The sequence below is a fragment of the Belonocnema kinseyi genome, chromosome 2 (genome assembly GCF_010883055.1).
Source record: "Belonocnema kinseyi isolate 2016_QV_RU_SX_M_011 chromosome 2, B_treatae_v1, whole genome shotgun sequence".
NCBI classification, from domain to species: domain Eukaryota; kingdom Metazoa; phylum Arthropoda; class Insecta; order Hymenoptera; family Cynipidae; genus Belonocnema; species Belonocnema kinseyi.
Genome location: NC_046658.1, coordinates 52,493,801 through 52,506,312, shown reverse-complemented (window position 1 = coordinate 52,506,312; position 12,512 = coordinate 52,493,801). Strand labels below are relative to the sequence as shown.

Genomic DNA, 12,512 nt, shown 5'->3' with positions numbered 1-12,512 from the left:
ATGTAAAATGGTAAACTGAATTATATCATAATAGAAAAAGACGACAATATTAACTAATTATTTTAAAAACTGCTAAAATCAAACTTGAACAGATTTTTTCTGAACACTTGTGAAATTTCCGGCCAAAAAATAAATTTACTGTCATTTTCCGGGCTCATAAAATTCCCGGTTTATCGGGCACCCTGTTTAATATATTTTGATTCAAATTTTGGAAATTGGATAATTTAAAATTCAAGGAAATTAATATTGTATTATTTGTAAATAAAAGCGTTCAAAATTTAATTTTTCAATTTGAAATTGAAAAATAAAATGTATCGTTCAAAGTCAAAGCATTTGAAATTCTATAAGTTTTCATTTTTATTACAAAAAAAAAAACATAATTTAACATTAGAACTGCAAAATTAAAACTGATGAAAGGCAAAAATTGAACATTTAGCTTTCAGCCTGAAAATTTAGAACTCCAAGATTTGTACTATTCAAAGTTAAGGAAATTTTTTAATTACTGAGGTATCAATTTGAGATCGTTCAATTTTTATTCAACTTGATTTTAAACAACAAAATTTTTAATATTTTAAATTTAAAATCGTTTAATTTTTAACATTTCTTCTATATTGACTATCTATGATTTACTTTAAAGGCTTTCAATATAAAATTTCTAAATATTTAATACCAAAATTGTCCTGTAATTCTGAATATTTATTTTATTTAAGATTTTGGATCACCAAATCTTTAGTTTGAAGGCTTCAAAGATTAAATTGCTTTAGAATTATGCATTCAAAGCCATAATTTTAAATTTAAATGTGTCAAGTGACATTCAAAGTGATTGGATAGATTTTTTATTTAAACTTTGCAAATTATATGTTTTCTAATTAGAAACTTCGAAAGTTAATGAATTCAAGCTTGAAGTCCCGGATTTCTCCTGAGGGGATGGGTACCCTAAATGGGTAACAATACACAAATTAAGCATAGAAAATGATAATTGGTGAACTATATCATTACATTGTAAACATACCAGGAATTTTTTCTAAAGGGAGTTTCCGTTCAATTATCAGACACTCTGATTGTTTTGAATGTTTTGATTCGCTTATTTTTAACAAAATTGAGTTTACCCTTCATTTTATAAAAAATACTTCTGTCAAAGATATATATTAACAGAAATGCAAAAATTGATGCTTGGTGCTCTTGTCTAAATTAGTTTTTTCCACTAGTTGGGAGTATATTAAATTTTCTGATAAATTATATCGATAATAGTTATCGTTAGTATTATTATTTGATGAAAAAGTATTATTGATTAAGAAACATAAATGAAGCCTCACATCCAAAAACAAATTTTCATTTTAGAAATCAAAACTTGAGTATGTCAATAATTTGTTCCATTTTTATTTTTCCTTGATAATTATACTCATCCAAATAATATGTTCGCAAAAAATAAAAATGCTTTATATTTGGTATAATGTATGAAAACCAGTTATCATGAATTTACAAAATTTACTTGTATCTGCAAGTGTGATTTGCGCATTCAAACCAACGGTTTCATAGAAAAATTAATTTTTGTTATTACATAAAGATTTTAGAGAACAATGACTCTACTTGAAATTTTATTATTTAACAGTGCGAAGCAATAGAAGAGGAAAAGTGAAAGGATTCTAATAGTTACGAGGATATAAAGTATTAGATTTTAGAAACAACACCAACGTTAGTCACAAAGCAGGAAGTAGAATGCTTTCTAAAAATATTAAGTAGGTACAGTTTAGTTTTCCAAATTCATTCATCCTATTTTTGAGCATTTAAAAGGGTAGAAAGATATGAAAGTAAAAACTTACAAGGGGATCAATTCTAGTCAGATTTTGGTCAATTTTAGTTTTGGTTCATAATTTTTGTCCATTTTGAATTATCCATCACGAGCCATTTATAATTTGGCAAAACATACTTTAAATCTGTCAGTAGCTTTGGCTTCAAGATTTAAAAGTTCTATGTACGGCTTTTCGTAGTACTCGGAAATTCGAAGAATTTATCATAACGACTTTATTCGATAAAAATAAAATTATCAGAGTTATAGCATTTTCAAAATAGAAAATAAGAAACGAAAATGGATATTTTAAGGCAACCTACGCAAGATATTAAAAACGCCAAGAAAAGAAAAACGATGCTTTTAAAAGCCCTACAGAATTATCATAACGATTTTTCGAATATTCTTGTAAAATCGAAAATTACAATTTTTATGGGACAAAAAATAATAACAAATCAAAAATTCCATTTTGCGTTCAAACTATGTAAGATGCGAAAAAAGATGAATAGACCAAAATTGTGCACCCGAGAAAGATCTACAATTTTTGTATTAATAAATTTCTGATTTGATGCGTAGTTTTTGTTTTGATCGTAAGAAGCAACATTAATTTTAAAAGTGCTATGCAAAAATGTATCAATTTAATTTCCTTCGATAATCTTACGAAAATATACGAATAATAATTTGTTAATGCCCTTTTTCACGGGAAGACTGATTTTTTAAACTTTATCATGTTTTCCACACAAATTTATTTTATATCAATGTTATTAATATCTGGTGGGCTTCCCATAAGATACTTTAAAAACTCTGGTTCTTGTAAACACTCATCAATTACCTGATAATATGCGAAGTTTAGAAACCTCGTTCATACTTCTGATTCAAAATATAATTGGTAAAAATTATGGAAAAAATTAATAACACTTCTAGAAAATAGATTTGCTTGCGAAAAGAATGATGAGGTTAAAAAAATTCAGTTTTTCCGTGAAAGAAAGTACACTCCAAGTCCCATATAATAACAGTTTCGGGGGGTTGCCTCACAGTGGCCTTGCTACTAAATCGGTACCCTCGAAACGTAAACAGTCAGGGCCGCCTGAACCGTTTTCAATTTGAATACATAATATTGCGCAATATACTTGACTGGGTACTCGCGCACTGCGACCCTCTCAAGACGAGATCATTTATTTCATCATTTAAAAATATTATTGAAATGAAATTATAGTCATAAAAATGTTAATAAATAAAAAATTAATTAAAAACAAAGTGAAGGCAGCCGATCTTAAGTATGGTTTTCCAACAGAAAAATGTTATGTTTATGTTTCTGTATGACTTGTGGCAGATATTTCAAGACGGTTTTCTCGAAAATGGCATATTACTGCTTTGGCAAATTAATACTCAGGTACTGAGCTTTCATTGCAAAAATTATAAACCGAAACTAAAATTGACAATTGCCAGTCTCCCCTTGTCAGAAAATTCTTGCCAAGTTCCAAAACACTTTATGAATCATTAAAATATTTACTTTATGCAAAAACAGATTTTTTAAATTATATTATTTCAACACATTTTTTTATTTAAATAAATGCACTATGAATAATACGTAATTAAAACCAAAAAATGTAAATTAAAATAGATTTCTGTTCCATGGCTCAAGCAGTAAGCTAGTATTATAATGTTAAAGTCAAACACAATATTGGATGCTGGAAAGAGTAATACGTACAACGGCTCGAGGTTGAATAAATGACTGAATGATTAAATAAGTAAGGAATAGCAAAAAGATTTTGAAATGTTAGAAAATTTCATATAAACTGAGAGAAAAAAATGGTTAATTTACAGTGAAAACAGAAGAATTGAACAATTTAAAGCGCATTATAAAAATTACTCGGCTGGTAAAAAAAACCAGCAGAAATAATTTTCAACTAACTTAATTTCTGTCTCGCATGCAAGATGAAGTATAAAAATGTGACTAAAATTTGAATCTAAAACTGTCAGAAATAAACTTATAAATAAAATTAATTGAGAAAATGCTTTAAACATACCATTTTGGCCCATTACGTGACGCTGGTTACCATGCGACAACCCAGGATGTTGCATATGATGAGCCATATGGGGTTGGGGTTGATGGTTGGGCATCGACAGTATTTGATGTCCTGCATGTGGATTATTCCGATGTGAATGGGGATGCTGAGGTTGCTGCGGAGGGGCCATAGTAGCCTGGTGCATCGGACGCATCGGACCTCCCATTCTTTAAATTTAAAAAACAGAAATATTCATCAAACAGGGTGCCTACTAAAATTCAGAAAAAAATGTCATGAAATTCCCAGGTTTCCTGATTTTTTAAGGTACCATTTTTCTTTATAAAGGGCCATGAAATCGTAAGAGTAATTTGCGTCGATCTAACATAATTAAGATTATAATTCTTAATTATTTATAATAAAAAAATGGATGTTTAAAATTGCGAAAATTGAACAAATTGGCAAAATGCAATGGAGAAATATACCTATAGAAAGTACTTTGCGATGCCTGAAATTTGTAAGAGAAGTTGAATACGTCATGAAATATGTACAAGGTAATTATATAAGCAAATGACTTTGCGAATTTTGCCTGGCAAAAGTGGCCTAGCATGCTTCTTGTTACAAAATAAAAATCCCGCATGTGGTATATGTCATTCAGGTTTCATTTAACATAAATAATACTTGTACACACTAATATTTAGTATATTATTTTTTTTTTTCAATGCGAGTTTCCAACGTCTATGGGAAACGAAAAATAAAAAATTTCCTTACCTAAAGCCTGAATTTTGTATCACGGAATGCCAAGTATTTATAAAAAAAATTGCATCCCCCTGTCTGTCGAGAAAAGCAATCGTTTTCAAGTCTCAAAAATCGATAGAAAAATGAATTTTGTAGATTTTAATGATAAGTAATTGCATAAAAAGAAGTTCCACCCACTCAGCTATCGGTAAAACAGTTATTTTCAATTCCTAAATCTTAAAAATCTAAAAAAAACTCTAAAATTTGTGCCAAGTTTCTTACCTAAAATCTGAGGAATAAATTTAGTAGATTTTGATGGAAAATAATTGTTAAAAAGAAGTTGAATACCAATAGATTCCGGGGAAAGAAGTTTGAAGTTGAAAACGCTTATTTTTCTTGGCAGCTGTTGGGATGAAACATTTTTTTGCAATTATTTACTGTCAACATCTACAAAATTCATTTTTCAAATTTTAGGAAAGAAACTTTGAACATATTTGAGAATTTTTACATTCTCATCCCAAGAAGAGGGTATTCGTTTTATGCGAAAATTTAATTTCGCGGCCTTTTGACACATTATTTTATGGCCTGAAAAGAAGGAAGTTCGCCAAAGAGCCATTTTTGACCAATGCTTCTGGTTTTATCCATCGAAAATGCTTTTTTTATATAAAAACTTCCATTTTCCAGCAAAACTAGATTTGATATGAATAAAAAGTTGAAATCTAAAAATTTTCACTTCAAAAATACAAACAAATTTTTTTAAATGATGTTTTTGATAAGACCTGTATTTTTTATTTGAACAGTGAAAAATGTTAGAAAAATAAGAAATTCCATTTTTCGATCATGTTATGCAAGATACAAAAAAAATTTGTAGGCAAAAATTGTTGACCGAAAAAAGATCTACAAATGCATTGTTAAACATTTGTTGATAGGGCGCAAGTTTTTTGTTTTATTCGTAAAAAATAACATTAAAAATGGTTAATACATTTTTTGGAAAAACTGCACAAAGATACAATAAAATGTTCAGGAACAAAATTGTTCGTCTAAATTAGATCCAAAAATTTGCTTTTGAAATTTTTTTAATAAAATGTGTACTTTTTTAAATTATAAAAATAAGTATTCACCAAAAGTAGGATTTTTACATTATTTTCCAATGTCTGAATAATGATCAGTCCCGAACCGAGATACAGAAATTAATATAATATACATTGAACATAATAAAGTTTAAACTATATATAAAAATTCGCGTTTCGGGTAATTTTTAACCGAGTCCACGCAGCGGCAGATTTTCAAGGGGTTTAAAACTAATGCTTTCGTTATCAGCTAGGGGGTTAACGTTTTTATGCAATTATTTACCACTAAAATCTACAAAATCCTGCTTCTAAATTTTATGTAAGAAACTTGGAACAGATTTTAGAAATTTTTTCGAGTTTTGACGCTAAGGAGTTGAAAACGATAACTAGAGCGTAGAACATTTTCATTAATTATCTACCATTACAATCTACAAAACAGATGTTTCAAATTTTATGTAAGGAACGTGAAATAGATTTAAAGAATTCACTAGATTTTTGAGCCTTAGGGGTTGAAAACGACTGCTTTGTCTGGAAGCTAGAGGGATGACACTTTTTTAGCAATCATTTGTCATCAAAATATACAATATTCATCTACTAGATTTTAGGTAAGAGACTTGGAACACATTTTAGATTTTTTTACCGATTTCTGAGATTTATAAAAATAATTTTTTTTACAAATAGTTGATATTCAACAATACAAAATTTATTCTTAGGATTTTAGGTAAGGATATTTTTTATTTTTCGTATCACATAAATTTTGGAAACTACAGTTCCATCTGTGAACATGTAAGATTAAATAATTACTTTTTTCATTTGTGAACGTTCTATTTAATATGTCAGATTTAGGGAGTTTTCGACAAATGCTTGCAGGCTATACTTAAATAAATTAATACTAAAAAAATAATTAATAATTGAATTTGTTTCTAAAGACCATGAAATTGAATAATGATTTCAACAAATGTGTATTTTATTTACAAAATTACAAAAGTTATAAAAAAGTTTCTTTTACCAATAATTTTTTTTTATTATGCTAAATAAAAAGGATCAATATAGTCGAGACTTGTTTACCTTATAAAGTTAGTAGCTAATTTAATTTTAACGTCTAATCTACTAAAATTACAATCTCGTTATGCAATAAGTTAACTCTAAAATATTTAAAAATAAATCCTAATAATTTAATCAGCCGTGTATCACTTTCCTTGTTTTAATCAAACTTGCTATGCCTTTTAAAACTATAAGTGAAATATGAATATTACTAGCCTCAAAGAAAAATTATCGACATACCTACTAATTTAAATTTTATAATATTATTTATTATTAAAATTTAAATAAAAAGTTTTTCCTAGTTCTCTCTATTGAGTTATGAACTATTTTTCCACTATTTATTCTGGAATGGAACGAATTAAGTTAGCTAGAGGTATAGATTAAAATGGGAATTTAAATTCCCTTCGGATTTCATTATCTACTTTGAATACATTTTTTAAATTAAATAAATTTTTAATCAGTTTAAAAAATTTGACTGAATGAATTGATTTCGGAAATATGTTGTATTACGAACTCTTCAGTGTATTATGTCTCTACATATCCTAATTAGTAACTGTCAAGGAATTTGAGCGTAAGTGTAAATTGTTGAAACCTGATGCATCACACGTATTTCAAATTGATAAACAAACTACGAAAATGATTTGATTATTTTACTGCAAATGAATAAGTTTTCAATTTCAAAAGAACAACAAAAAATCACAATATTAGTAATTTAACCAAATCAAAATACACGTTAAATATATTACTGTATTATAAAAATCCAATGTTGCTTACTCAATTATTTGTCAAAGGTTACAATTCTTTCAAAATTCTAGGAAATTGTTGTAAACCTTTTTCAGATATGTTTTAGTATTGCATTTTAAAGCTACTGATTAAATTTTTTTAATCTTTAACGGAAACTCTTTCAAAATAGAACATGTAATTACAAAATTTTTAAATTAACATTTTTGGAGTTTTATTAATTCATTACTGCAATATTTCATCACCATAGGCTTCCTACGTTTTTGATCAATAATTAATTAATAACACCGAAAGGTTGTTTAAAAGAATCGATATGAATAATTTAATCTTATTCTCAAATAAAATATCTAGAGAGGTTACATTTATAACATAAAATATGCACAGGACATATATGTAGAACCACAAGGTGCTATCTCGTGCCACGTTGCCAGATTATAATCATACAAATAAAAAGATATGACAATCAGCGTACAATTCAAAACGGCTTCCAACGTCAAAATGATGGAAGATTATGGTAATGTATGGCAACGTTGTGAACATCTTTGGCTATTTTTCCAGCACAAAGATTTAAGAGAAAACCAACTTCATTATCAGTAAACAAGGTCTTGTACGAATTACCCAATTTTGAAAAACCTCTCCTGTAAAGTTGGAAATATCAGAAATAGCATGCTACTCGGTTCTAGGGTCATGATTTCTCAAAACTTAAAAAAAAACCCCACATCAATAATGCCGTATGGTTCGTTTAAAATTAACTTCGGAATTCTTGCTCTTCGCTTATTTCATAGCCTTGAATCTTGATCAGAGGTCGAAAAACTTCAGTTTCAAAATTCGCTCACTTTCCAACTGATTAATTGTTCCATATTACTGGATACCTAACAAACAATATTCTAATCGGGTAAAATTTTTAATAGAGAATGTTTTTTAAATGGAATAAAATTACTTAAACCTTGAGTTTATTATTCTCATTGCGAAAAAATCCAAAATAATTCCATTGATTTCAGTAAAAATAGAGTGAATTTAGAGGAATTTAAGTGAAATCAGAAGAGTTCGATAAAGTTCATAAAAAATACAAGGTCAATTAAAAAGAAACCAAGTTTTTAAACAACTTTTTAAAATTTATTGAATTGAGTAGAATTTAATAGAATCAAGTGAATTAAAAAATGCCACGGATTTCTAAAGAATTCTTTCTAAAAAACTCTTTAAAACCCTACAAAATCCCTCACTTGTTGAGAATAAATTCTTCTAAATTCATTAAAATATAAAAAAGTCCCGTGTAATTCTATAAAATTTCATGATACTTCCTGCAATTCTGAAAATTTAATTAAAATACCTTAGGAACTTTTAAAATCCCTTAAAATCATTGAAATCCTAGGAAATCTTGTAGAATCACTTGGAATCTTTTAAAATATCCTGAAACCTTATATGTCCAATAAAATTATTTAAAACCTCATGAACATTTTTTTAATCTTTTAAAATCATTCAAAACATTTGGAAAATTCTGAGTTTCTTAAATATTTTCAAAATGACTTAGAATCTGCAAAAATAACCTAAAATCTTTCAAATCCCTTGGAATTTTTAAAAATACGCTAAATTATTTACAATCCTCTGAAATCCCAGCAAATTATTGAAATTTATTAAAAATTCCTTTGGTAACTTTTAAAATACTTCTATTTTTAAAAAACTTCTGAAATCTTTAAAATTCTTGAACCTTTCAAATTATCCACGCATATTGAAAAACTACTTGGAATCTTTTCGAAAACCCAAAAATATTTCAAACGGTTTGAAATCTCTTGAAACTTCTTAAAGCTCTAGAAAATTCATTGAGATTGCTAAAAATACTCTACAATCATCAAAATCGTTTGAAATCCTTCCAAATTATTAAAATCTATTAAAATTTGTTCAGAATCTGTTAAGATACCCTAAAATATTTCAAGAAAATTCAATAATAGATGTAGAACTGAATATCAATATTGGTTCAGCTATGGGTTAATTTATTAAATGATAATTGATTAAAATGTGATTTGGGGGGAAAAAAATAACTAAAAATAATGTTGTGGCAGCCCTGATTATTCTTGATAGTTACTTAAAGAGCTTTTTACCGAAATTCACTGACTTTTAATACATTTATTTTCCAAAATCCTTGACTTTTACATGATTTCCAGGTTCTTCTAGGACCTGCGGCAACTCTGCTATTCTCAAAATATTATATTTTATATCTCTTTTTAAGTAAACGGTATTCTAAATTGCAAGAATACCGAAATTAATTCAAACTGAAACTGATTTTTATTTATTATTTTTCTTCATCACTCTTTAAAGCTATTTAGCACTCTCGAATTTTTTTTTAATCATTGGAATACTTTAAATTATTTTGTATAGAAACACTTAGTATCGTGACTTTTTCCATTTAGCACGATCATAGTAAATTTATAGGATCCGCAGATTTACAGGACCCTCGGGATATTATATCAACATTCTGGAAAATAAACCATGAAAACTGAGACACTGTCTATGGTTATGGAATTTTCCATAAAGTTATCCCTAAAAGAGCTGCAAAAGGAGTTAGAATTACGGAAAATTCTGTACCCACAAGCGATGCGCAAAATTAAACGATTTCTAACTTTAAAATACCTCAAGTCGTGTATGTCCACCTGAAGACGACGTTGGGAGTGAAACCCGATGGACATTATTTGTTACAACTAACCTAATTCCATATTGAAAATCATTTTTAAAAGCTTCATGTCACAACAATATATTGTAATCAATCATTTTAACATAAAAAGTTCGCCTATGTCAAATTCCGAAGTTAATTTAAAATTCATACGGGCTTTGTGATGTACAGATTTTCTTGAATTGAAATAATTAAAAAACGGATAACAGTTTGTTTCCACTTTTCATTTTGTGTCCCTTGATGTTCTTGAAAAAATCACTACCAAATTATACATACAGCTAACCTAGTTTTGCTGAAATGGAAAGAAAAATCCGAGCTTAAGGTTGAAATTTCCGGATATTTTCTAGTAATTAAATTCATACCACATAATAATTTCCAGAGCAAAAATTATGAAATTGAAGTGAAATAATATTTTTCATGCGGTAATTAAAATACAATTAATGAAGATGACAGGAAGACACAGATATTTTTTCAGTGTTTTGCACAATATATTATAGATAATTCAAAAATATTAAAAAGTTGGGAGTGAAAACTATAATTTTGTGCATATATTACATAGGCAGTGTCTACGTGTTCCGGAAAAATACAGCTATTTTTACCAAAATTTGGGTACACGTAGCCACAGCCTTATGTCACTCACAAGTTGGGATTCCGAAATTTGAGGTACGGATAGCTCACATTCATCCAGAACCCAAACGTATTTCACACCGGTAATTGGTTTCGATCTCAGTAAACTACATTCGAAACCGCGGAGCTCAATCACGATGTTTTAATTGTAAAAAGTAAGTATTCAAGTTTTTCTTTCTTTTGTGTAAAGAGGTAAGTTAGAAACAAAAGACTACTAACTGAGTAAATCTAATTATTTCAGATGTTAAGTGCAAGTACTTTAACACGTGTTGGAACTGTATTAACTAATATAATCGAATAAAAACTAATTGGAAAATAACGTGTCCACCCGGTAAATTAACTATGGAACGAGTCTAGAATTTCAGCCATGATATGCAAGCAAATAGTGAAGAACGATATCAAAGCGAACGCCGGTAAAACCGTTAAAACTCGATGTCAAGTTTCCCCTGGCCGTGAAACTATCCAAATCATTTGCAATATATTATATTCTATAAATAAATCAGTCGATATGCAGTGGGCTTGGCCCGGCTGTGAACCACCGATCATTTCAGAGAATATTCTTACCGTAGTCTGCACTATTTCACAAAAAAGTTTCAGCTGTCTCGTCGATGAAATTTTCGGCGAAACAGACGATAACCCTCTTCTACAACCACTGTCAGGCCCTTTCGAAAGGCAATTGGCAAACAGTAAAGAAAACGAGTCTGTAGACTAAAATGCGGCCATTTTGCTGTAGACTCCACTGTTCAAAGGGAAGACTGCCTACCGTGTGTGTACCTGCCTAACTGGCTATCTATCGAACTGCTATCGATAGTGAATTCAAGAAACAGATACAAACAGTTTTTTAAAAAGAATTCTAATTTGAAAATACATTATTGAAGTTCTTATAAGATAAGAAAAAATATATAAATTTGCTTGTTTATCTGCCTACCTTGTTTTTAGGCCTCAACAAAAAATATTTTGCGTTTTGTATTTTAATGGAACTCTCGAATAGTTTAGAATCGATTGCTATCGAATAGAGATGGAGGGCACAAGGGTCGCGCGGGAATTTTAATTTGAATTATCTCTAGGGTAAAAAAAGTAAGCAGAAAAGCAAAAATACAACGAAAATAATTTTGGGACTTGTCAGTAGTTTTCGTTGTGCGATTCAGAATAGCTATTGAAATTTTTTTTATATTTCGGTTCATTCTCGGTCTCCTAAATATTTTGCTGGTGATTATTTTAACGTTCTTCGATAAATATGATATTTTTCCCCTCGTATTTTTTCCCCATTGATAGTTAAAGAATTAGGTTACATTTGAAGTAAAAACAGATACAAGTACACACTTTTTTCTGTAATTGATGCTTGTCCTTTTTAAATTTGCAATGATCATTAGATTTATTTTCAATAATTAATTTCGATACATTCAAATACATATCAAAATATCAAAATTTCCGGGCATGCGCATTTCTGCTTTTAGCATTAATCGTTAATTTTCTTCACGCATCTCGAAAAAAAGTATTAAGAAAATTATATATCTTACTTAAAATAGCTTGCAGATAATTGAGAAATAGTTTTTCATTTCTTTAAACTGAATAAGCATGATTGATAAAATACTAGAAGTAATTAAACCGCCTTTTTTTATTTAACTTGCCCCACCCTTCGTTAGCGACAGTGCTGCCTCCGCAAATGCCAAAATTGGCTTTTGGCAAGCTTTCACCTCTACGAGAAATCTCTGCAGCACTACTACGCATGCGTGAATAATAGCTTTCCATTTATGACAGAAGAGAAAAATTCGGTATTCTGTTCAATCTCTATTCTGCACCAATGACAGAGCTTTAATTTAAGCATG

The 12,512-nt window shown here is 28.8% G+C and overlaps 1 protein-coding gene across 2 annotated transcripts in view; it reads right to left on the bottom strand.

The window, feature by feature from the left end:
• The window catches only part of LOC117168566 (double-stranded RNA-binding protein Staufen homolog 2), a 34,605-nt gene extending 23,169 nt beyond the window's left edge, over positions 1-11,436 (bottom strand). For both annotated transcript variants that reach the window (XM_033354316.1, XM_033354317.1), the window contains exons 1-2: positions 11,248-11,436; positions 3,820-4,025 (exon numbers count right to left, since the gene is read on the bottom strand). In XM_033354316.1, coding sequence (XP_033210207.1) covers positions 3,820-4,024 — 205 coding nt within the window. In that variant the 5' untranslated portion in view covers position 4,025; positions 11,248-11,436. The remainder of the gene's footprint in view (positions 1-3,819; positions 4,026-11,247) is intronic.
• Positions 11,437-12,512: the final 1,076 nt, after the last annotated feature.